Source organism: Saccopteryx bilineata, chromosome 11 (assembly GCF_036850765.1).
Source record: "Saccopteryx bilineata isolate mSacBil1 chromosome 11, mSacBil1_pri_phased_curated, whole genome shotgun sequence".
NCBI classification, from domain to species: domain Eukaryota; kingdom Metazoa; phylum Chordata; class Mammalia; order Chiroptera; family Emballonuridae; genus Saccopteryx; species Saccopteryx bilineata.
In genome coordinates, this window is record NC_089500.1 from 17,999,882 (window position 1) to 18,026,214 (window position 26,333).

At 37.3% G+C, this 26,333-nt stretch overlaps 1 protein-coding gene and 1 pseudogene across 1 annotated transcript in view; one reads left to right on the forward strand and one right to left on the reverse strand.

Moving 5' to 3' along the window:
* DCC (DCC netrin 1 receptor) overlaps nt 1-26,333 on the reverse strand; it is a 1,159,181-nt gene that overhangs the window by 610,480 nt on the left and 522,368 nt on the right. Inside the window, exon 3 of the mRNA XM_066246236.1 lies at nt 1,746-2,030. Coding sequence (XP_066102333.1) covers nt 1,746-2,030 — 285 coding nt within the window. The remainder of the gene's footprint in view (nt 1-1,745; nt 2,031-26,333) is intronic.
* LOC136315588 (large ribosomal subunit protein uL24-like) lies at nt 2,595-3,072 on the forward strand (annotated as a pseudogene).

A 26,333-nucleotide genomic window follows, 5' to 3' on the forward strand; every position in this document is an offset into this window, starting at 1 on the left:
ACTTTCCATCCCAGATTTAATACTTAATTAGTTCAACTTTATCCCTTAATACCACAGGGAAACAACCTCTCAGTCATATTAAGATAGTTAAACATATTCTGCCAATTTTCTATGTGGTATACCTAAGCTTCCCCCGTGACAGACTTAACAGGTGCATTATTTAGGATACGTGAATATAAATATTTAAAATTTTTGTCTATCTAATAGATGCCTAAATAAATGCATGCACGTTTTGGGAATAAATGCTACATTTAATCTTTCACTGCCTAGTGGATAGAAGGTAACAGAGCTGTTGATTGTCGTGAACATATTTAAGTCAGTATCTCTGTGACTAACAGAAAAGAATACACAAAAGAATTTAAAAAGATTTTAGGCGTGTCCTTATTAAAATACCTAGAAAGTTGCAATCAAATTGTCAGTTTGCTTTTGGAATGACTTGGGAATATGACCCTCCACATAGCTGAAAGGTCTGTGAGAGCTATACAGAGAATACAGAGACAAGAGCCAACATCAATGCTTTGATTGGGAGGCCAGCACAGTTTCTCAGGATGTGCCTTTTTGGCAATTCTCACAAGTCTAAGTAAACTTTACAAGTGGGACTAAGTGAGAAAGTAAGTATTACTTAGATATTAGATAATAGCAATTATCAGAAGAGACAAGATCCTAGAGAATACCCAATCCAACCTCTGATTATTTTGGAGAGGAACATAAGCCCAGAGTCTTAGAGATTTCCCAGAGAAGAAAAAGAGACATAAGAGATGGAGAGAAACAATTTTCTTTATCATAATATCACTTTTTATAGTAATTATGTATACGCCTATGTTCACCAAAACTCTAGCCAGGCTGTCTGTGATTCATAGTCATGATATATCCCTAGTACTTAGCACATACTTCTCAAAAATGAGTGGATATATCAATGAGTCAATAAATGTTTAATTTTAACTTGAGGAAGTTTCTTAACTGTGCTAAACATCGACTTCATCTTTAGAAAATATTATCAGAGGAAAATAAAGTAATACAATAAAATAATTAGCAGTGGACTTTGCACAAAGAAACCCTCAGATATTAATGGAATGAGTGAATTAATGAAGAAAGCCAAACATAAGGGAAATATCTGTTTCTCTGGAAAGTTCAACTATAAGACCAGCACAGGCCCTGGCCGGTTGGCTCAGTGGTAGAGCGTCGGCCTGGCGTGCAGAAGTCCCGGTTTCGATTCCCGGCCAGGGCACACAGGAGAAGCGCCCATCTGCTTCTCCACCCCTCCCCCTCTCCTTCCTCTCTGTCTCTCTCTTCCCCTCCCGCAGCCGAGGCTCCATTGGAGCAAAGATGGCCTGGGCGCTGGGGATGGCTCCTCGGCCTCTGCCCCAGGCGCTAGAGTGGCTCTGGTCACAACAGAGCGACGCCCCGGAGGGGCAGAGCATCGCCCCCTGGTGGGCAGAGCGTCGCCCCCTGGTGGGCGTGCCGGGTGGATCCCGGTCGGGCGCATGCGGAAGTCTGTCTGACTGTCTCTCCCCGTTTCAGGCTTCAGAAAAATACAGGGGAAAAAAAAAAGACCAGCACAAATAAGAAAAGCTTTTGGCATACCTTCAGCTAATGGTCCAAATGAAAAGAAAAATCATAAAACAAAACCCCAGTAAACAATAAATAACTTAAAACAAATACAAACTGTTGGTTAAAGGAAACATGGTTGTTTAAAGTACTTTAGAGAGCTGAATTCTGGAAAGAATAAAAGAGCACCACAGCACCTGATAACAGTCTGACTTCGGCTTCATTTCCTGTTCTTGTGCTGGCTGGATTCCGGGCTAAGCACCGATAGATCCCTGTGTCCCCTGGTTGAAGTCTGCTGATCTGCAACGCGCCAGAGGGCAGGACCACCACTCGGGAGTCACCCAGGAGTGAGGTCAGGTCCTGCTGGTTTTTCTGCCAGTGTATAGTTGGCATAGGCTCCCCAAAGACTTCACACTTGAGCAACACTGTGTCTCCCATGAAGGCAGTGACAGATTCTGTCTGTGATAGAAACCTCAGTGGTCCTATAAGAAAAACAAAGAAGGAAGGATAAATAACCAGTAAAAACAATCACATGTGTATTCTTTATAGTACGTTGTATTTTACAAAGTATTTTCTCATATTTCACCTCATGTGCTCTTCTCATTTGACCACAGTATGTGTCTAGAACTACAGTAGTTTTTGTGGCTCAGAAAATAACAGTGTTGTCATTAATTGCTAGAAATTTAGCATTTGTTATTTTTTTTTATCTTTTTTTTTATTTATTTATTCATTTTTAGAGAGGAGAGGGAGAGACAGAGGGAGAGAGAGAGAGGAGAGACAGAGAGAGAGGAGGGGGGAGGAGCTGGAAGCATCAACTCCCATATGTGCCTTGACCAGGCAAGCCCAGGGTTTCGAACCGGCGACCTCAGCATTTCCAGGTCGACGCTTTATCCACTGCGCCACCACAGGTCAGGCCAGCATTTGTTATTTTTAATTAATACAACAACCTTGTAAAATAAACAGAGCAGACAAGAGTATCCTAACTTTACACATTAGGAAGTTGAGACTCAGAATGAGCGGCCATTGAAGAAGGACCAGCGGTTAAAATGAAGATCAATCCCTTTATGACTTCTGACCAGAGCAAGAACAGTAAAAGGCATTTCGGTTCACCTTTCCACAGTTGCAGGAGGACTATGTCTTATACTCTTTCCAAAGAGCTGAGACAGAAGTCCAGTGCTCCCTCCATGCTCATCCAAAAGGATAAGGAAGTTCAGGGTGTGCGAGGACACTACAAAGGGCAGCAAATTGACAAAGTCGTCCAGGTCTACACACAGAAAGAAATATGTCTTCTCTAGTGAATGGGTGCAGCAAGGGAGAGCTAATGAGACAACTGTTCATGTGGGCATTCACCCCAGCAAGGTGTTTATCAGTAGACTGAAGCTGGATGAAGATCTCGAAAAGGTCCTTGAACATAAAGCTGAATCTCACCACGTAGGAAAGAAAAAATACAAATACATGAAGAAACAACTGAGAACATTCATTAACAAAGTAATCTTGTATACAACTTTCATTAGAAACTGTTAAAATGAAAAAACAAGAGATTAGTGAGTCTACAAAATCATAAATTCCATCAATATCACATATGGGATAAGGACACACTGTCAAATAAGGTACACCCCTCCTTACAGCTGCACTCACATAAACAGGCCTGCAGACCTCGAGATGCAATATTAGGGTTGTTCTTTAGCAAAAAAGATTAATCCTAGACCATGGGGAAACATTAATATTGATGCAAATACTAATTTATCAATTCAAATTTATCCCACACCTGTAGGTACTGAAATTAGTGATCTGGTTCCCCAGTTCAGGCTTTGTAATCTTGGTTCATTGAGCTGTTTGTCTCAACACTGTAGATGTGCCTGCAGGGGGCGTCAGACACAAATCTAATTTTCTTTTCATTCGGTTATCAGAATTAATTGGTAACTGCTGAATCTACAGCTGAGAGAAGAACAAAAGGACTCAGTTCACCTGTGCCCTAGCTCATTGTCCAGAGTCCAATTGCCAGGCTATTTGTAGTGTATAGTCATGAGTTTGTTCAGAAGAAAATACATTAATCTACTACTGATTGGCTCTGGCACGGGTTTCCAGTATGTATTTGAACACATAATGATTTATATATACTACACAAAGCAAAACTACGAGTAATGATGGTTATGTGTGTCAACAGATGTTCCAACAAATTTATGACTGTTTTATTTAATAGTTTTCTTCTTGGTCTTTATCCATAGCACTTAATTTTGTAATTAAGAAAATGTAGCTGGGAATGATGTACCCACAGATACAAGCTATATATTTTATATAATGTAGGTAAAAATATTTTTAATGTTGATAAAATATCTAGATACTTTTATATATTCATATATATAGTCCTATATAAGTTATACATATTGATAGAATTCTAAATATCTATCTTACATTTGAATTCCTGTGGCATTCAAAACATCCACTTACAAAGTTCTAGAACACAGAATAAATTATGAAATTAAAATGTAATTCAAAATGATACTCAACAATTGGTTCCCTTACATCAACTTCTTGCTGGAAGAATCATACATGATGCATGAAATTGTGTATTAATATAATTAGACTTAATGGCATTAGCTATTACCCACATGCTTATTCATTATGCATTCTGTGCTGATTTCCAAGTTTAATAAACAGAGGTCAGAAATGCCTGCTATTTAAAATTTAACAATGTGATGTTTGAAAACTTCAAAAGGTTGATTATTTCACAGTGAGAAATTATAAATATGACTCATAGCTTTTCCTTTTTGTCTCTACAAAGGACACCCTGTACATAAAAGAACAATTTTAAGTTTATGAGGCTTCATATGGCTTGAATTAATGTTCCCAATATTGTGCTGAACTGTACCACTCAGATCTCACAATGGAGTACAAACCAGCAATAGTATTAAAAGGAAAGGAAGTTATAGGCTATCAAGTTGGTACTATATTTTCAAGGCATGAGTATGAGCACCTGGTAATGGCCATTAAATACATTTTTATCGTAAGAATGAAATACATTATTGTCAGAAGAGTTGTTTAATGCTCTAATGCAATACAAACAATTTCTAATGCTTTATGCATAGATACAGGTATAGTTTTAACTAGATGCTCATGAAAAATAGTTACCTGCTCAACAAGAGCCTGCCTGTTCATGACAACAGCTTGATTCAGTCTCATTAGATCACATCTGATGCACTGTAATCACAACACAAATGCTCTTTCTATCTCTACTTTTTTCTTACCCAAATTCACTTCAACCATAGTCAAAGAATCAATATGTCTATATCACCAAAGTTTTTGTTTCACTCGGGAAACTGATGTTCCAAAAAAATTTCTAGTATTATCTCTTACATCTCTAATTCTAGTACCCAAGGACCTAATGCAATGTGTCATCTGGGCCCATCTTCCACAACTCTGCAAAATAATTCTCCAATCTATTGAACTGTCCTATGCCATAAACATGGCTTCCTCTTAAATTAGTTCTCATATTTCCTCCAAAGAGCTATACTCTATCCTCTAATAGCTACCCATCCAAACTGTAGTCATTCTTAGATATTGAGTCAAAAAATTCATTCCCCTAGTCTTGTTTATTGGAAATCACCTCTCAACCTTTTGATTTTTTTATAGCACTCAAAACTCAGAGATAGCATGACAAAGTTGATTGTATAATAAATCCTGGAAAGTGTTTATGTTTGTATATGTGGGTTTTTCTTTTTTTTGTATTTTATATACACAGAGTATTCGAATAACTACTAAAAGAAAAAAATACATAAATATTTACTGAGATTCTATGTGACTCCAACTATTTAAATAAAGCATTGCAAACATCCAAATTTTGATAATTATGTTTGAATGTATCTTCACTTTCTAATATATTCTGTGGCATTTTGGGATAAATGTACCTAGGTGCCAGATTACTTAGGGGCACTTCCCTGTTTTACTCTTAATCACTTGAATGAGTTTGCACAGGATCTCAGTTTTACCTTTTACTCTATTCAGAACTCCTTTGTGTATGAGTTTATTTAATCCTCAGAACAGCTCTTTAAGTATTATTGTCTTGACTTTATAGGTAGGATTGGAATGGGAGCAAAACTGATTCAAATGTTTGCATTATGCATGAATGTTTAAACATAAGCTTTAGAACTGAATTATTATACTTTTTCACATACTTTATTTTCCCATCTAAACAAAAATATCTCAAGAGGAATTTCTTTTATGTATCGGTACCTCCCGACTCCTGCTCCAAGTACAGCACAGAACTGGGTAAAAATTCTGTTGTTTAATAGTATGTTCTTTCTAAATTGTCTTATAGGCAAACTTCAGCTTGAAGTACTTGTACTATTAAAAATAGTACACACATCTATTTTTGGTGTTTTCATGGCGGACTTTCATTGTTGGTTTCATTGAAAGGCTGTTTCCAAGAATGAACTGTGGTCACGGTTCCTACCCTCATACCTAGTCTGGCCCAGAATATAACTACTGCTTTAAATCTAGAAATACCAGGACTTGCTGGAAGTGTCCCACATCAGCCACCTTACAAGTTTACACATCATTTGCACATTTGTGTATTAACAATGACCTGCACCTACTGAGGGATCAGGTCAGGAACCATTAACATAAAAGAACATGTTGTTTTACATATGAAGTCAAACATATATTAGAGCTCTGTTTATTCCCTTTCCTAGAAATGATAAACATGGACACTTATAATGCATTTTTAAGTGAGTAAAAGTGCCTAGGCTTCAGCATCAGAAATTTTACTAATGTCAACTGCCCTAACTGTAGTTGTATAGTGAGCATTAGGTGCTGTGAAAAAAAGATGCATAGCTGTTATGAGAGTACCATGGAGAAATGGATCTCACCCTGTTTATTTTGATTTCTGTAAAACACCCTTCAGTTATTCCCTAATACTAATTTTAACACTAAAAGAATTCGTTAAGTGTCTATTTATACATATGTTACTTTGTCAAATGTTGCTCAAGACTTGTTAAACAGCTCTAAGCACAATTCTTTTCTAGAACATTTACTCACTACCCATGCAAAAAAAAAAAATGAAGATTTTATTATTTTCAGCTCCTCAGTAACACAGTGTTTGGATACCTGGGGTATAATAGTACCAACAGTGCCAGAACACTCACCTCCTCAGAGAGAGAGAGAGAGACTGTCTTCAAACCCAGGTGGAACCACTTGTTCCTTCCTATATCTCTCCTTTGTAGAACTTCTATCAATTGTAATCAATTGACAGGGAAATTAATTCAATAGCCATCTTCCCAGCTAATCTATACATTTCATAAAAGCAGACCCGGGTCTGTTTTATGTTGTGCTGTGAGAACTTAGTGTAGTACATAGCACATAACTGTCCACCCAATATTTGTTGAATGGTGGAAAATGTATTATTGGTACAATAGTTTAGGAATATATCCCAGGCCCTAAATATTGGGAGGTCTAGGAAGGATAACAAAGGCATACAGAGAGGGAGAAAACAGAGGTTTCTTCGGGGAAAATAAAAACAACTGCGGCCACACAAATGTCAACCCATCAAGACTTTCAATTGAAAAGAGATTGTATGGAGAAGGCAGGGAGCTATGCCTAGTACCTCCATGAAAATTTTATCTAAGTCCTGTCAATGTAAACTGCGGACTGGTAATATACATTTTGAAGGAGATTTCCCCATTCTCCCTTGAAATCAAGGTCCCCAGGAACAAAGTTATCAGCTTCTCAGAGCCAGCCTCACCAGCTGGGACCGCCTGGGTGAAGGCTGCAGCCATCAGCCACGTTCTGGCCAATACATATTTCCTCAGGAGCTAGGGACAACCAGACTCTTGTCTGTCACCAGGGCAGTAGAAACATCAATAGCAAAAGCAGCAAATATTTTTCACTTGGGCTTTTCCTTTGTGGTGCTAAAAAAAAAAAAAAAAGGTAAAAAAGAAAAAATCACCATGGCAATGAAATCTGCAGGGACATCAAACATGTTAGAATTAAAATAACGAGAACTATAGTCTCTTCTTCCACCCAAGCACACAGGCACCACATGGACTGGGAGAAATCCTTCCATCAGTCCCACACAGAAAGTTTGAGGATCTTCAACATGCACTCGCAGATTCATTTAATTCTAAACTGTTTGGCTTTTTAAGCAAAATGAAATAAAAAGCATTTCACAGGCCAGGTTTACACCAAGTCGCCTCACCTCTAGGGAGACCTCTCCTCCACTCGCACCCTCTGTCTGAGATTGGTCTTATTCTTTCTTTGAAATTCTAATCTGAAAATGACACATTTTTTTGCTTTGCCCTCTAACCTCTCTGGCAGACTATCGGGATCCTCATCTCCTCCCGTGGAAGGGCTAATTATTAAGGAATTAAAGTTCATTTAATAGAAGACTTATCAATTGGGGGACAGACCCGGGGCTTGGAAACATGCCTCGCTTTTTAAATATCCAGCACTGTGGTCATCTTCTAGAGCTGCCAGGGCAGAGCTGCTGGCAATGCCTAGTTTGCTCCAAACTAAAGCCTAAAAGCGATGTCCCCTCAAAGCCAGACCTTGTTTACCCCCGTGAAATTCTCCAATTAGATTTTGTTCCTTTTTAGCAGCCGGAAGACCAACAAAGGATGCCAGGAACCAACAGGATGCATGTTTCTGCCCTGTGTCTCTCAGAGTTACCATTTCACATTTCTTTAGTTTTTAAAGGTTTTTGTTTTTGCTTTAGCTTCTCCATTCTCATTGACAAAATTACAGACTCCTAGGTGGCAGGGTGAAGAGCAGCAGCTTGAACGTGGCATTGCCAAACAAGTCTAGTAAGCCACATGTACTTACTCATTGTGTAATTTTATGAGAGTCTGACCAGCTGGTGGTGCAGTGGATAGGCCATCGAACTAGGACACGGAGGACCCAGGTTTGAGACCCCTGAGGTCGCCAGCTTGAGCACAGGCTCATCTGGTTTGAGCAAGGCTCACTAGCTTGAGGCCAAGGTCGCTGGCTCAAGCAAGGGGTCACTAGTCTGCTGTAAACTCACAGTCAAGGCACATATGAGAAAGCAATCAATGAACAACTAAGGTGCCAGAACGAAGAATTGATGCTTATCCTCTCTCTGCCTTCCTGTCTGTCTGTCCCTATTTGTCCCTCTGTCTTTCTCTGTCTCAGTCACAAAAGTAAATAAATAAATAAATAAATAAATAAATAAATAAATAAAATTTTATGAGAAACAGCAATGTGGCCAATTAATTGAACATCAAAAGAATGTCATAGAAGAAGCATGAAAGGAAAAGAAAAACTTTACAGGCACATTACACAGTTTGTTTGACTCTGAACGATTATTAGCACACAATGAATTCATCCCCTAAGGAAAAAAAAAAATTGTTCAGGAATCTCATCAACAAAACCTCAGAATGAGCTTTGGAGTTTGTCTGTTTTAAATGCTATGAAGAGCTAGTATTCTCCCACATTCTTGAAGACTGATTTTAACTAAGATTTGGAACTAGCTGGTCATTCTGGGACTCTTATAATATCGAGAGCCAATTGAAATGCTGGTCTATCATAATCACACCAAGTAGCCTTGCTAGATTCTTGGCCTTCAAGTCCACAGAGGTGTTAATAACAGCTTTTGGGCCTCTGGTAGCCTACGTGGTGCTTCTATAAGAACTGGAAAAGGGTGCCATCTTTGAAGAGATGGAGTTTTCAAAGGTACTCCCTGGGATTGGCCAGCAAATCCAGAGCTGGAGTCCAGGCCCCTCCCAACGTTTCCTGGAGAACAGTTCTCAGATATGATTGACACCTATGCACTCACAGCCCTGTTCCTCTTGGTTTCATGATCCGCAGTCAGACAAGCATGGTTCAGCTTGGCCCATCCATGTCTTTTGTTAACTTCAGCATCAAATAGGAAATATTTTACTAGGTAGCTTTATAAACAGCTTTTCCTTCATCCATCTGAACTAGTATATGGTAGCTAATTCCCGGCTCAAGCTCAACATGTTACTGTTTCCCTGGATATAGACCCTTCATGAAATCTAATCAAATTATATTGACCATCAATGCCATTATTCTCCATTAAGTTAGCATAGAGTTTTTCTTACAGAAAGGGCCAGATAGCACCCCTGTTTAGTGGCAGCTACCTTTCCCTTTAGCTGACCTACCATATCTTTGATGACTAAAATAAGTCTTTTACCTGTGTATATATACATATTCAAAAGAAAACTGATATATATAATGCAGATCAATTAGGGGTTATTTTTATTCTTTACCATAAGACTTTCTTTTTTAAAAAAATTTATTGATTGATCATATAGAGGGAGGAAGGGAAAGAGAGTGAGACAGAAACATCTATCTGTTCCAGTATGTGCCCTGACTATGGGTCAAACCCATAAACTTTGCTTAGCAGGATGACACTCTAAACAACTGAGTTAACTGGCTCAGGCTACTATAAGATTTTCTTTAGGTATTCTTAAAAAAGAAAAACTTCTAATGTAGGAAATGTTCATTAATAATCAACAACTGAAAATATAAACAAAAATTATATCATGTTTTAACCCAGTTACATTCTACCTTTGTCATCCCATGGCATACATAAACTACTAAAATTCTATGGCACAATAGAAAATATACTTTTTTCCAATCTGACAAAAAAAAATAGGTATAATTTTGATTCATTTACACCAGATGGTTACTGTTATATTGGTTGTTGTCATTTTTTATTTGACAATCTAAGGATAAAAGGTCAGTGCCCCTGACTAAACAAATATTTCATATTATAAAAATTCTTGCAGCACACCCATTAAAAATTACTGCTTTAATCTAGCCTTGCATATATTTCAAGATGATAACTAACTAATTCCGAAAGTGTGAATCAATACACTACCTTTGAAAATTGATTTGGCAATGAGCAACGTAACAATTTAATGCAAAAACTCCACCTCTAGAAATCTGTTCTTAGATAGAAAAAGAAAAAAAGTTAGATGTATAAAATTATTCAATGAAACTGTATTTAAAATAGTGAATGATAAAAAAATGAGCTAATCAGACAGTTGGTGATTGCCTAAGCAGATTATGGTATAGTCACTGTACTTAACATTATACAACCATATAAAATTATGTTAATAGATATTTTTAAAAGTAAGGAGAAATTTTTTTTTAAACAGGTATATTTTAAAACATACAAAAGAATAATTTTGCTAACATTTCTAATACTCTTTTCAGGGTGTTAGAGTGAATGTAGATTGTGAGCAACTATTCATGAGCATATTGATTTTATGAAGACATGTTTACCTCCACAGACTTTGAAAATAACTTTATTTTCATTCTCTATCTGCAGATAAAATTCTTATTATAAAACCTGAGATTGGTTTATAATCAATAGTAATGAATAATTTTACAGAATTCAGGCTTAGATTTTCCATTAAGCTTAAATCTCATTATACATGGATAATGAATGGTCACAGCACTCATGAAAGTTGATTATAAATGTGGCAGATATTTGTTGGACCTACTTGTAAACTGTACTTAAATCAAGGCACAGACGAATCAACCAAATAACAGAAAAGCAAGCTCTTAAAGTGGTACAATATTTTGTTTTACATGACGTCATTGTCACCACCCCTTCCAACTTTATCTAGGTTCTCTTGATGGTAAATAATTAAGTAAATAAGGGAGAAGCACTAAGAGACCTCTACAAATGCTTTTCTCAACCAAATAAGAAAGGCTTGTATTCTTTAATCATATGTCATGGGTGTTTCAATGACACAAATACTATAAACTCTATGAGGGCAGAATGGGTATGACACAGTGTGAGATTCACATCCAGCATAATTCTTGAATAAATCATGACAAAACCCCCATAACAGGGAGGCCCGTAACCAGAAACCTTTGAAAAGATTATCCTTTTAGTTTCAAAGGTCATTAAAACAGGGATCTATTGGGTTAAGATAGTTCCAAACCTTTAATTGAGCATATTATCCAAAGGATTATATTATCTTCTATTTGTCAATCTTTAAACCAAGTGCTAATTCCTCTTATTACTAGTAACACCATATGCATACATACAGGGGTTGACAAAAATAGGTTTACAGTTGCAAGTATGCAAAACACAGAATGTATTCTTATATTATTATTTAGTAATTATTGTATTATGCATCTGTATCACAACTGTAAAACAATTTTTGCCCACCACTGTATTAGGCACTGTGTAAAGCAGAGTAGGTATAAGTAAAGTATGGTCTTTGCATGGCTGTAAAGGGCCCTAGGGAAGATCCCTGCAACATTATTTACTTTGTAGGACTACCCTCCTCTCAAATATGTTTATTTCTGTCAAAAATATACACTGAGTCTTTTATGCAGAATTTGTTGACAGAGACCTAAAGATGGAGAAACCTAAATGAAGTATATTTTCAATAGAAGGAGGGAGCCAAAGAGTACTGTCAGCCTTAATTTCAGTATATAACTGATTAAACTTAATTTAATAATGACTAAGATCCACATCAAATATATTAAAAGGATTCAACTTTTTTTTCTCTCAGAATGATAGTTTCTTTTCCCTCCCCCATGAGCTCTATCTGTAATATGAGAACCAAGAAACCCCCACAGAAATAATAATTTTGATTAAAGACTTCTGGTGAATCTATTTAATTTTAATTTAGATTTGGAAGTACCTACTGGGAGAAAATTGAAGCTAATAAAACAGATTTGCATGCTGTGCATTCACACAATGAAAATGAAAAACCAAAATATTTCTCCTTAGCTGTTGAACTTGTATGATGTTGTACCTTTTCTATTAAGACTCTAAGAAAATCAAACTCTTTTAAAGAATTACTGAAATTTGGGTAGCTTGACCCAGAATAACCAAATATATCTGACCTAGTGACAGCAAAGGTCATAGTTTGAGAAGTGTTTCAAACTCACTCTAGTCAATGTGCACAATAAGTCTGAACTAATCATTTATTCCAAATTTTTGTCTAGTCATTCCAATCTTTTTATGTACTTAGTCCCTAGCAATTATTTGGCTATAGAAGAACCTCAGTAAATTGGAGAATAATTTTTTTGCTGTGAAATCATCTTCCTGGGCCTATTGTATTGTCTGATACTTGGACTCAGGAGGAAGCTGGAGAAAGGGCTTGCTTGGGCAGCCAGGGGTATATTTTTTCCTTGCATCTAAGGAAGCCAGTTGTGGGTTACACTTGAATATGGTTGGAAGTCAATTATTCCTTCAGAACAGCTTTAAGTCTCAAATATCAAAATACTTACACACTTTTTATAGAATCAGCAACAATATTACTTCCAAGCTTGTTTATGATCTTTCCTGATCTTACAATCTATGAATGTAATAAGAAGTATTAATGTATTGAGAGCTAGTTCTTAAAAAGAAGCACGGTTCAATCGCTAGAGCACAAACTTTGAAGAACAGTGGGCAGAGAGGTGCATGCCAAAAGATGACACTAGAGGTTGAGCCAGGGGTAGGTCATTCAGATGCCTTAGACCATCTTCGTAAGTTTGGGGCTTAGTTCAATTACACTAAGAGGTTATTAGAGAATTTTGAGCAAGGGAATTACAGAATCAGATTTACATGTTTTGAATATCCTTCAGGTTTCTGGGTAGAAAATAGATGAGGGCAGGGGAATGCAAGTGAAGGCAGGACTCTCACAAACTGAACAGTAGTCCAGGTGAAAGAAAACACGGCCTGTGTTGGGAAAGGCCTTCCCGTGCACGCAGTCTTGTGACCCCGCTCACCAGCATTCAGAACGATGAGCTTTATAAGCCAGTCAGAGAAGGACAAGTACCGTATGATTTCACTCATCTGTGGAATCTAATGAATAAAATAAACTAACCAGCAAAACAGAAACAGATTTTTAGCTAGAACAGACCGACAGCTGTCATAAGGAAGGGGGGTTGTGGGGCTGGGTGATAGGGTAAAGGGATTAAGTGAAAAAAGAAAGAACTCATAGACACAGACAACACCTTGGTGATTATCAGAGGGAAAAGGGGTAGGGCGATAGAAGATGGTATAAGGCGCATAAAAGGAGACTTGACTTGGGCGGTGAATGTGTTATAGAATTGTACACCTGAAACCTATATAATTGTATTAGCCAATGTCACCCTAATAATTTTATTTTTAGGTGAGAGAAGGGAAGATAGTGAGGCAGACTCCTGCATGTGCCCCTACTGGGATCCACCTGGCAACCTCATCTGGGGTCTGCTCAACTACCAAGCTATTTTTAGCACCTGAGGCTGATGCCCTCCAATGGAGCTATCTTCAGAACCCAGGCCCATGTTTGAATCAATCTAGGCATTGGCTGCAGGAGAGGAAAAAGGAGAGAAGAGGGAGAGAAGAGGGAGAAAAGAGGGAGAGAAGAGGGAAAAAAGAGGGAAAGAAGAGAGAGAAAAGAGGAAGATGGAGAAAAGAGGGAAAGAAGAAGAAGAAAAGAGAAAGAGAAGAGGGAGAAAATAGGAAGAGAAGGGGAGAGGGAGGAGGCAGAAGCAGATGATCGCTTCTCTTGTGTGCCCGGACTGGGAATCAAACCCAGGGCATCCATATGCCAGGCCAAGGCTCTATCTACTGAAGCACCAGCCAGGGCCCAAATAAATTTTTTTTTAAAATTAATAAACTTTGGGCCCGCAACACTTTTTTAGCAAGGAATAAAGAACCGACACAGCCTGTGCTGGGCTCATCACCTTACGTGGTGATACTGTTTCCTGTTTCAGACTCAATGAGTGTTCCTTAGTCCTGATTACCGTCTGTGTGTCTATCAGTCACTACTCTGCATCCCTTGGCCACACACCTGCCCATACTTCAGTATCTCAGACTCCACAGGGAGGATCTGGAGTCCTTTTCCTGTGGGTCAACAGGGGTACAGGTAGGTCAATTATCATGCATCGACCATGGGGGCCCACTAGCCATTGAGGTCCACTACCCACTATTGGAGCTGAACTTGCTCTGCCTCTTCTCTGGGTGAGAAAAGCATGGTTCCATCCAATGGTTGGCTGTGTTTCCCTTGGCAACTCTGATACCAAGATGCAGTGGGCAGCAGTGTCTGGAAGTCCTCCCTGGGATTGATAAGCAGGGTGTGATATTCTGCTCCACAGTTAGGGAAAGTGAGATAGCAGTGAGAATGAGGAAGAAGAGAGACTAGGTATATTCTGAGGCATATGCATAAGGACCTATTGAAGGGTGAGTGTGGTTTGTAAGGAAAAGAGATAAGAAAGAATGAACCAGGTTTCCACATAAAATATTCAGGTTGAGATGGAATTTTGCTTGGCATACATGGGTATATGTGGGTATATGTGGGTGTTTGGAGAGATGTAGAAAGACAAAAAAGACTTGAGTAAGAGATGTGGTATTGAAAGGATGTGGCATTGCATCTCAGTCTCAAAAACTAGATTAGAGAAAATGGTTGTCAAAGTTCTATCCATTTTTAAATTATATAACCGTGTGATTCTATGTTTAAACAACCTAATATGTGGCCAGATCTTACATTCATCCACCAAAATTAAGATATAGAGGCAAATAAAACATGTCGTCACTGCTTTAATGGGCCTGCAATGTAGAAGATCCAAAACTCCTCAGACTTTTCCCAGAAAGACTAGCAAGGTTGGGGATTTATGATAAGAAAAGAGCCAATAAAATTTGCTCAGTACTGCAAAATCTGACCAACTCCACTCAAGTTAATTTGAACAATTCATTTCCTTTGCTTATAATCTCAAGTAAACTACCTTGTCATTTATTGAGAGTTTTCATTAATTTAGAATCACTCGAATTTACTTTGGCTTTGTAGCTAGAACTCTTCATTTTCAAAGGCTATGTAAAATCTGATTAAAGTCATACAGCTTTTCAACAAAGAGAAGATCAAAAGTTTAAGTTTTAAAACAGCCATATTTATCCAAAATCTTCCCAAATTCTTTGAATTCACTTTGAATCAAATTCTGCTTTCTTTGAAGTAAACTATTTTTATGAATTTTATTCTTCTCTTGGCCTCATATTTGAAGACTGAGACAGTTGATAGAGTGATTTACAGGTACTTCTACATCAGAATGATGCTTGACATGCATACTGACATTTTTTGTAATCTCCCCTCCACCTTTCAGGAACTGTGCGATCAAACCGAGTCTTACATCTAGAACCATCTAACATATTAGTGGAGTCCATGAATCTTAAGCTCCCATGAGTAACCTGCGAGGTGCATCTTGAATGCAATTTCTCCTCAGTAAACATATTAAGGGTTAACCTGATTTTAAACTTAAATTTGGGGATCTCTGAACACAGCATCATTTTCTAAAATTCTTATCCAATTTATATATATTCACCATAGTGAATATAAATTTCTTGGGTTTATAAGATTATTTGCTCTCTGTCCTTCTTTCCTATAGTTCTCCTTTAATCAACATGTGCCATGTTCTAACTAGTCTTTTCATTGGGCTTCTGAATGGCTTTGTACTTTCCGATATACCATTTCAGGTTTGCTACCCTCTTCTCTCCACCCATCTGTCTGATTACTTTGCTTTTCCTTACTACCTCATGAGGACTGAGCCCTACTTGGATTTGTTTACTGTTGTACCTTCAGTGCCTGCACTTAGTAGACATTCAACAAATATTTGCTGAATGCACAAGTAAATATCTGAACCCAACTCAAACTTGTAGGTCCAAATCTTATCTACTTTTCCCTTTCTTCTCAGATATTTCATTGAATTTACTCTCATTGGCACTCATTTGGCAGTCATCAAGTATTCATTGGTATTGTTATCATATTTTTATGCATCTCTTTTTAATCCAATTGTTTTAGCTTGCCTATAGATAGATATATTGCTCTATATTTCTGTGAACACATATAGTGCAGTTTTCACAGTGTAAAACATCAAATAATACCCTTGTTAGGTCTGATTTCATTGAGGAGTGATTATTTTTCCATTGTCCCTTTAGGCAAAGGGCTATCTGTTCAGGAAACGCTAAAATAATCAACCTCAGTTGATGTATTTAAAGTTTTAATGGAATGGCGCTTACCTTTGCAGAACATTTTAATGGTTGCCTCAATTTATGGAAACATTCACTATTATAATTCAGAGGTTACAACTTGTAATAATTTGGATACAAATGGTTGGATTATCTTTGAAAGAGCTATCAGTAAAAGGTTTTTATAAGGATATTAATTTAACAAACAAGATTTATCATACAGGTACATTTTTTAAGTGAACTCTCCTGATTCTCAAGTGTAGGACTTGGATAAGCATTTTCCCACCCACTCATTAATCCCTACTTTACCCTGATGGCTTTGATGTTAGTGTCTACTGTATTTCTCCAAAATTATTCTACATGCTTTTGAAGTAAGAAGAAGATTTCAATTTGTCTTTATTCTTTTCTGCCTAGCACAGTGCCTTTGTAGTAGCATGTGGTAAATGGCTATTAGTTAATTGATGATTGATAGCCTGGTTTTCCATTGGCAATCCTTCTACAATCTTTTAATCTTCCAATAATAATCTACCATCATTTACAGGATTCTAAAGTGGTTTCAAGAAAGGGAGCTTAAGATGAAAAAACACTAGATTCGTCAGTTAAAACTGGAAGAGGACTTAGAGATCAGTGAAATCTAATCATTTAGTGGAAAAAAGAACATGTATTAAATATATAAATTTAATAATTTTATCCAATCTCTAATTTAACAATTTTTATATGTTTAAATTTTTCTTTATCTGAGTATATGTCTATATCTGATATATGGACATATGCATATATGTACATGATTAATAAATATTCCTATATGTGTTTGTAGGGGCGTGCACAGATACAGATGTATAGATACCTACATGTATATGTAACTTCTATATGCATAGCTATAGTCAATATATACATAAAATATCAAGTATTTTATGTATACATACATATCTACTTTACATATAGTTTTGCAAAAATATATAGTTAACTATTGAAATGAGTGGAGAAATTGGGCAAAGCAATCATATTACCATAATGCATTATTCTTGTATAGAGTAAAAAGTAAAATTAAAGAGTAATTTTATCTTGAATAACTCAAATAATTAACACAAGTTTTTCACCATTATCATAAAGGGTACGTATTTTCCCTTTATGAAACAACAATTTCCATGCTCATCCCTTCCACTAAACTTTTTTAAGTTACCAGCATTTAGATCTAAAAAAATAAGCTGATCTCCCATCCTATAATTTAGATAAATGTTAATAATCTTATAAATCATGAACTTGTCCATAATACAAATTTTTAATATGATCAAACTTATCAAGAAGATGTCTTATTATACACACCAAGCTGAACTGCTAATTTTCAGAGGCAAATGCACCTGTGGAGAAAGAAATCATATCTTTAAATTGTATTATCCACTGACAAGACCACCTACTGTTTTGTCCTTGTTGTTAATACAGAAATCAGAGGGTGTAAATCTCTTCATCTTCCTGTCAGAGCTTCTGGCCAGGGTGTTAATGGCTTACAGCCAGGAAGTTGTATAGGCTTCCAGCCAATCAGCAACAAAACCATTTAATCTAATTTTCAAACTGGAAGCCCAGTTTGTGGAGGTAGGGTGCTCAGTGCTAATGCCTCTAGCTGGAAACATATTTTAAGTCTCCAATTAAAACAAAGGATAAGAGATCTTAATTCTTTGTGATATAAAGAGGGTAGAAGAGGCTCACTTCATTTATTAAGTGAAAGGCTAATTTTACTGATTGAAAATACATTATCAGCATCTTAGCAGATTTCTTCTCAAAGTCGAAACCCAGTCTCTTCCTGCCAAGATTAAAATGCTCTAGTTTCTTCAAAGAGAAGTATTAGAAAAGTCTCCTGCTTGGAAAAATCAACACATCTATGGGCATATGATTTTGTCTGGTACAGAGGCTGTGAACTGTCTAATTCTGAGATTCTGAGACAAATTGAGTTGAACAATCATAACCACATTAATAATGACCAGTAACAGTTGGATAAACTATACAATGAGACTGGAAATTCACCTTTTGAAATTCTTGGGAAAAAATATCAGAAAAACTATTATTTTAAATATCTTGGAAAAGATATTATCTGGTATCCATAAGGATTGTATTATGACAGCACTAAAGATTACATAAGTTGTAAGTAATGTATTCAAACATGTTAACAAATAGGAGGGGGAAACGGTCATTGGGACTAGATCTAAAACTAACATCATTGTGGACAAGATCAAAAATAGAAGTTTATACAATTGGTGTCTTTATGTCTTAATTGCAGAGTATTACAACTCTGAACATCCTTTCTTTATCTTTTGCTGGAACTATCTCTTTGCAGCAAAATCAAATGTGTGGAGAAAACATAGTATTAAGCATTAAGTAGCACAAAGGGTAGAAAATAACATGCCTGACTCTCCATTGCTACAAATATTTAATAAGGCTCGCTTACCAAAAACTCATGGATGAGTCTTTCTAAAATGCTACGAGAGGTGATTGTATAAGGCTAGATGGATGAGCCTGCCTAATTAGGCCTAAAGTTGCAGAGTGAGAACAGGATTTAGATAAAAGCACAAGGAATCTACGAAGTCTTAATTGGAGATTAAATTCAGAGACATGATTATAATACCTGCTATGAGCTTCTGTCTCACTCAAAATCTTGCTACTCTTTGATTTAGCCTGGGCATGGCCTCACACGTTTAGCCTATCTACTCCATTTCATTTTGTGCTGCTCAGAATGCACCAAAACAATAGCCTAGGAGAATTCTAGTATATCTGGAAGCAAATAGTCTGTGGCAACAAAAGAAGTAAAAGGAAAAAGAAGCAAAGGCTTTGGAAATAGTTTCCTTCTACTTTCTCTAAGGTCCTATTTGATTTCTACAGAGACTTAGCTAGTAACAAGTGATATGGTATTTGTTCTATCAGGAATTGTGGAATCCTTGGAACCTGCTAGAGAAGTTTAATATGATAGCCCTTTCCAATATCCATCCCTCCAAATTGCAATCGATGCAATTTTTCAGGTTATCTTTCTCAGCTTTCTGTGTGAAATGAATGCAAGATAGTGTTAGAAGGTGATGAGCTTATGTCTCAGTGTGTTAGAAGTTCTAGCTAAAATAGTTTTGTTTGTTTTTACTAATTATTCTTACTTATATTCCCATGGACCAAAAATTGTTTAGAACAACTTCTTTTGAAGGGATTTCAGGTGTTCTGACACATTAGTTAATTTATGCAACAAGTGTTTACTGTGCACCTACTATGTGCCAGAAACTTCTCGATTGAGAAAAATGTGACAAATGCAAGATAAACACCCTCCCATAGCAAAGGAATCAGATAGTAAAAAAAAAAAGAAAGAAAAGAAAAGAAAAAATAAATACAAATAAAGGATGAGAGAGAAGGGAAAGATAAATCAGGGAAGGGAGTCAAAAGGGTAGAAGTTGGGAGCTGTGGCAATTTGAAACAGGGAGGTCTGGAAGAGCTTTACTAAGAAAAGATCTCAAAGAGGTGAGGAAGTAGACATGATGCTTTGTCAAACAGAGAAACTCACATGCAAAGGCCATGAGGTGGGGGCATTTGAGTCTTATGAGGGATGCAACATTGAATAAGTTCTTAAACCTACCCTAAAGATCTTTTCGAGCCCTGGCCGGTTGGCTCAGTGGTAGAGCATAGGCCTGGCATGCAGGAGTCCCGGGTTCGATTCCCAGCCAGGGCACACAGGAGAAGCGCCCATCTGCTTCTCCACCCCTCCTCCTCTCCTTCCTCCCTGTCTCTCTCTTCCCCTCCTGCAGCCAAGGCTCCATTGGAGCAAAGTTGGCTTGGGTGCTGAGGATGGCTCCATGGCCTCTGCCTCAGGTACTAGAATGGCTCTGGTTGCAACAGAGCGACGCCTCAGATGGGCAGAGCATCCCCCCCGGTGAGCATGCTGGGTGGATCCCGGTCAGGCGCATGCGGAAGTCTGTCTGACTACCTCCCCGTTTCCAACTTCAGAAAAATACACACACACAAAAAAAGATATTTTCAAGTTAGAGAAAGTCAAGAAATGTTTCTAATCAAGGGAAAATATTGTGCTATTATATAACATAAAGGCGGATAGTGAAGTACAAAGCATGAAGATGATTTCTCAAGCTCAAAAAATAAAAATAGGGTTTCTTGAAGAGATGGATTTTATAGACTGTGTGAAAGGAAGGAAAGACTAGAAAAGCTCATGATCAGAAAACACTTGTGCAATACCATAACTAGTGAGTGGTATCAGTTGATTTGTGTTGCATGATGGACTGGAAGACAGAAACATGAGAAAATTTAGCGGAGAACCCAAAGGGAAGACGGATTGGGAGAGAAGAGGTGTCTACTGGAAGATCAGGAATCCTGGGGAGAGAGTGTGGGCTTCATTCCATAGGAACTTCGGGCAAATGTAGATTCCACGGCTGTAGAAATGGGGTAAAACACTCTGGAAAAGAATAATTAAAATTATGATTGATAAAGTTTTAAAATGCTAAGTTGGTACATATTTTGGGGTGATAGGCTATGAGAAAACAAATTTATAGGTAGATAAACAGGAAATAATATTTGCCTCTTAACTTTTCCATTATCTCATAAGCTTAACTGACTTTACCTTAGCGTTTTCCATTACACATTATATTTGACTGAAAAAGACAGATGGCCAAAACTTTCCTGAAGTTTCATGTTTGGCCCACTAAACATCCAGAAACAAACATATACTGTCTTCTTCCAGACAAGCACATCTCAAATGGGGACAATTTTACCCCAAGGAATATTGGTAATGGCAGCAGACACCTAGCCAACTACTCAGCTGTGACAATACTGCTACAAGGGGAAGCCAAGGATGCCACTAAACCACCTACAATGTAAAAAAGGACACCCCTGCTCACCAACATGGAATCACCTGACCCACAAGTCAACAGCTCTGATGCAGAACTAGACCAATTCCATGATGTCAACACACTAGTTTTAATGGTAAGTTTGCCAGATAAAACGTAGAACAGCCAGTTAAATTTGAAGTTTAAATAAACAATAAATATGTTTTACAATAGTATAATTATACTAAAAATTATTCATTGTTTATCTGAAATTAAAATTTAACTGAGAACCCTGTATTATTTTTCAATTTTAATTAATTATTTTTTTTATAAATCTGGCAATGCTCTTCTAAGAAAGATGGGGAGTTTGATGAAGAGACAACAAAAAGCAGGTGAGTATTTTAGGGAGCTGTCTCAAAGCAAAAGCCTGGAGGCGATTTTAAAGGGAACACACAGAGGGCCTGAATTGCTAAGGCATTTCCTGAGAACTAGGCATTTGAGAAGAACTCTGTTTTGGGGTTTCCCACAGTCCTGTTTTTTGATGACTGCTGGGAACTGACTCTAGGACTTTACCCCATTCCGCTGAGTCAGTCTATATTAACAAAGATCCCCAGGGATTCATAGCACATTGAAATTTGAGAAGCACTGATTCAAACTCTTCCTTCTATTAGCCATTCAATCATAGAACTAACCTTCCCTTATGAAATACTTTAAATCTAAAATAATGCTTCTTCTTAACTTGCTTTCATAGGATTTTGAACTCAGGGACAATCCTCATTGGCAGATATTCATATTCCACTCATGGAAAACATTCCCGTTCATCTTTCCTCTAACTCACATCACTCCTATACAACCGTCCACCTAGCAAATGCTAATCTACTTATGCCACCTACCATGCTACTTACTCTGATTGCCATACGCCCACAAGAGGGCAAAGCAGCTGAGAAAGAACAAACCATGCCAAATTAGCCCTATTAACTTTGTTGACTGGTCTATTTTCCCCTTGGTGAATCACAGGGCAGGCTTCTATAGCCATGATGTATCTTAATTTTGGTAAAATGTTTGAGAATAGTATGTAACTATTATGCCAGTCAAGTTTGTTCACTTCTTCAGGACTGTATTTTCGGTAGGGCCCCAGGGTTTTAAGTGCTAAATGCTAACGTTCTAATCCAGGTTGAATATAGCAGTAGGTGGAATAACCTAAAATAGTCCGTTCTGCACTCCTCCGTGGCAAGCTGGTCTACATGGCTGCTGATTAATGTTTCTGTATTTTCTATATCTTCACTCTATTTTCAAGACTGAGATAAGTATCATCTATGCAGCTAGGGTTCAGAAGCTTTCTGTTAAATGAATAAGATGCTTCCTGCACACCCTTCTGTATGCTATTTATATGAGATTGAGAGCAGGAAAATTTTGCAAATATTGAAAGAGGAAATTTTGGAGCAAAACTTGACCCCTGAAGACTCAGAGAATTATCTTATTGTTTCTGTTTATATTATAATTGTGTGGTTATTAGGGGGGTGGCTTTGGTGGAACCTATGGAAAGATGTAAATCTTTTTGTAGGAACTTAAAAATCAGTGTGCCACTGATTTCAAATAGTAAGAGTTGAACTTCACAGTAAGTATTATTATGTCACAAGTCGGCAATCGGTAAGATTAACACAGTTGATCTGGGATAATTTAAAAATTTTCAAAAGGCCGTCTTTCATTAGTACTTACTGTGAAAACATAATAGTTCATTTCTTTTTTATAACTTTTTTAATAAAAGTTCTTCTATGAAAACATAATAGCTCATTTCTTCTTATAGTTAGTGTTTCTGACTTGAAATGATCAGAGGAGGCCAAATAACTATTAATGAGTGCGGAAGGTTTTTTTTTTAAGTGTCATATAGTCATTGAGCTCTCACAACTGATCAAAGCCCTCACAGCAGGCATAGTAACCCCTATTATAATGATATATAACCACTAGATCAGTGCATTCATATTGTTTTATCTACTTCAGAAACACTCAGCTTGACCAAAGCTTTTGCCTTGGAGGTAGGTTTTTACTTTATTACATTTCTTGGGCATGTTGAACTTTATCAATCATGTCTATCACAGACCACAAGGAATACAGACAAGGAATACAGAAGTGGGCCTTCTGTTTCTTCTATGACCAATTTCAGCTAGTCTTCAGCAAAGGGTCAAGCAGAAGGAGTAGCAGTTCAAATTCTCACATCAATTTGTGACCTTGGAGGTAGCCACATCATCATGACAGGACATTTTAAACATCTCTAAAATGTGGAAAATAACACTCTATTCACCCTGACTATCTTACTAATTTGTGATGGTGGTTATTCAGGATAATGCCTAGTGATGCTCTTTAGAGAATAGAAAAAGAGATACTTTAATTATAAAAAGTCTTGACTTTTTAACACTAGCTTTCAAAACCCTCCTACAAGCCAGCAAACATTGCTATGGGTTTCCAGGGGGTCTTCCAACAGTAGTTCTTTATTTGTTTTGTTTTGGTTTGTTTTGGTTTTGGGCTGAAATCTTCCTCCAAAGGCTGTGACCTCCCACAGAAATCATCCAGGCAGGTTCATGTGCTCAACCTTCACTGTCTTCCCTTTCAATTAGAACTCTCCTTTCAACCTGCCCTTTCTAGCAGAGTTTTTCAAATGGCTATTAACCTCCAACTCAATATCCAAATTCTCTTGGTCTCACGGCTCAGAAGGGCGAGGTGTCAGAGGGATAAGGAACTCAGCAGACCCCAAACAGCAAGGAGAAGTCTGAAAAATGGAGACCAGGAACAGTGGCAGAGTTCTATGTTTCTATCAAGTACATATATATCACCAGAATATAAGCAGGTCTGAGAACTGAACCACAACCACATATACACATGCTGTGTTTTGAGATCTGGGTAAAATGTGTTCATAAACTGAGTATGACCAGGGTTATTAAAACTTTTTTTCCTCTTGATTTATGTCAGCATCAATGCAGCAACTGCCATTGCTACTTATAATAATCTGCATGTTGAACCTGGGAACTGATATTCCTGAATTCTAATTCCAATTAAGAAATTCATTTAGGCCCTGGCCGGTTGGCTCAGTGGTAGAGCGTCGGCCTGGCGTGCAGGAGTCCTGGGTTCGATTCCCGGCCAGGGCACACAGGAGAAGCGCCCATCTGTTTCTCCACTCCTTCCCCTCTCCTTCCTCTCTGTCTCTCTCTTCTCCTCCTGCAGCCAAGGCTCCATTGGAGCAAAGTTGGCCTGGGCACTGAAGATGGCTCTGTGGCCTCTGCCTCAGGAGCTAAAATGGCTCTGGTTGCAACAGAGCAATGCCCCAGATGGGCAGAGCATCTCCCCCTGGTGGGCATGCCAGGTGGATACTGGTCGGGCGCATGCGGGAGTCTATCTGACTGCCTCCACATTTCCAACTTCAGAAAAATACAAAAAAAAAAAAAGAAAAGAAAAAAAGAAATTCATTTAAACATTGAGCAAGCCATACACTCCATTTCTCCAACTGTGAAATGGGTGTCTTAGCCCTACTTCCTGCAGGGCATCTTTAGAAATACTGAAAGTGATTATTTCATGCAGTAAACATTAAAATACTACTTGTATAGATGGCATATTTTTCCAGACTATCTGAATTCATACAAAAACAAAAAATCAGAATGAGATTCCAATAATATACATATTTGTGAAAACAAGCCAGTCACTTTAATTCTCTTTCCAGTAAGCTTTCTGGGCATTAATTTACATCTTCTTTTGAAAAACTCATGGCCAACATTTAGTCTAAAAAGGAAGTTCTAATTACGAGGAGATTATTATTTTCTCATTTGCACAGATTTGGCTCATTAGAGCTCTAATCCTTTTCCCTCAGCCTACAGACTGAAAGAAACCCTGTTCTATGATTCTAAAAGTAAAACTGACTATTTGAATTAAAGTTCAGATCACAGTGACTGGAAAGCCTGGCCAATATGACCCTTAACAATGACAAGGACCACAAAGGAAGTCAATTCTCACATTCCATTTGAGAACCTTCTTAGTAATTGTTCATGAAAGTCACTGGGCTTCATCTTGGTGTCTTCATAAAAATATGATGTTAAATTCAAATTGTGCAATATAACATCATGGTATGTAGCCAGCCAAATTCAAATGACATTCAGTTTATGCTTCTCTAATCTCTCCAAGTGCTTCAGTGGGTCATTTATAGAATTGAGTCTTAATGGTTAGAAATTAAATTAGAAAGAAAATATGCATCATGCTTCTACTGCACTAAAATGAAAACATTTTTCCTAGTTAAGTGGACCATTTTTTCTCTTTTGGATATTTAACAAGAAAAAGAACTAATTTAATGGACTGGGCTTATTAATACTACGCTAGGCCATCCATTAGCATGTGTCTTTAGAGCAAAGAGAGCAAAATGTTAGTCAAACAGGTCTACAGCCTGAATTTACTGAAATACTAAAAGCACATCCCTCTCAGATTCACTCCATCAGGCATTTACTTAATGTCTGTTTTTCTTTTTAATATTTTCTTTAAAAATTCAATTATAGTTGACATATACTATGTTTGTTTTTAGCAATATCTCATCATCTGTTTAAGAAGGAATGTGTATGATCTCATACCCCTTACCCCAGCCCCAAATGAAAACATAATCCACATGTAATGGTGGTGAGTCAGTTAAATAGCAAATTACTTATGAAGCAGGAAAATGAAGAGGATGTGAATCAGTTTAAACATGTAGAAAGTAACTCACTGACTTAAATCTAAGACCTGCACTAGTACCTTAAGAGGAAGAATTGGTAGTTGAGACCATAATTTCACTTTATTCATACATAATTTGCTGTATGGCAGTTTTTCCTAACCTGTGGGCCAAGAAACTCTGAGGTAACTGCTGTGCATGCTTTCAAGTCATGGAAAGGAGTCCTTGAACCAATATATATATATTTTTCAAGAATACAAAGATACAGCTGTCACTAATAAAATAAAATTTTATTTAAAATTTTTACTAAATTTAAAATGAAGATAATGCCACTTCTTGTTGTTGTTTTTAAACTAGTGGCTATCAA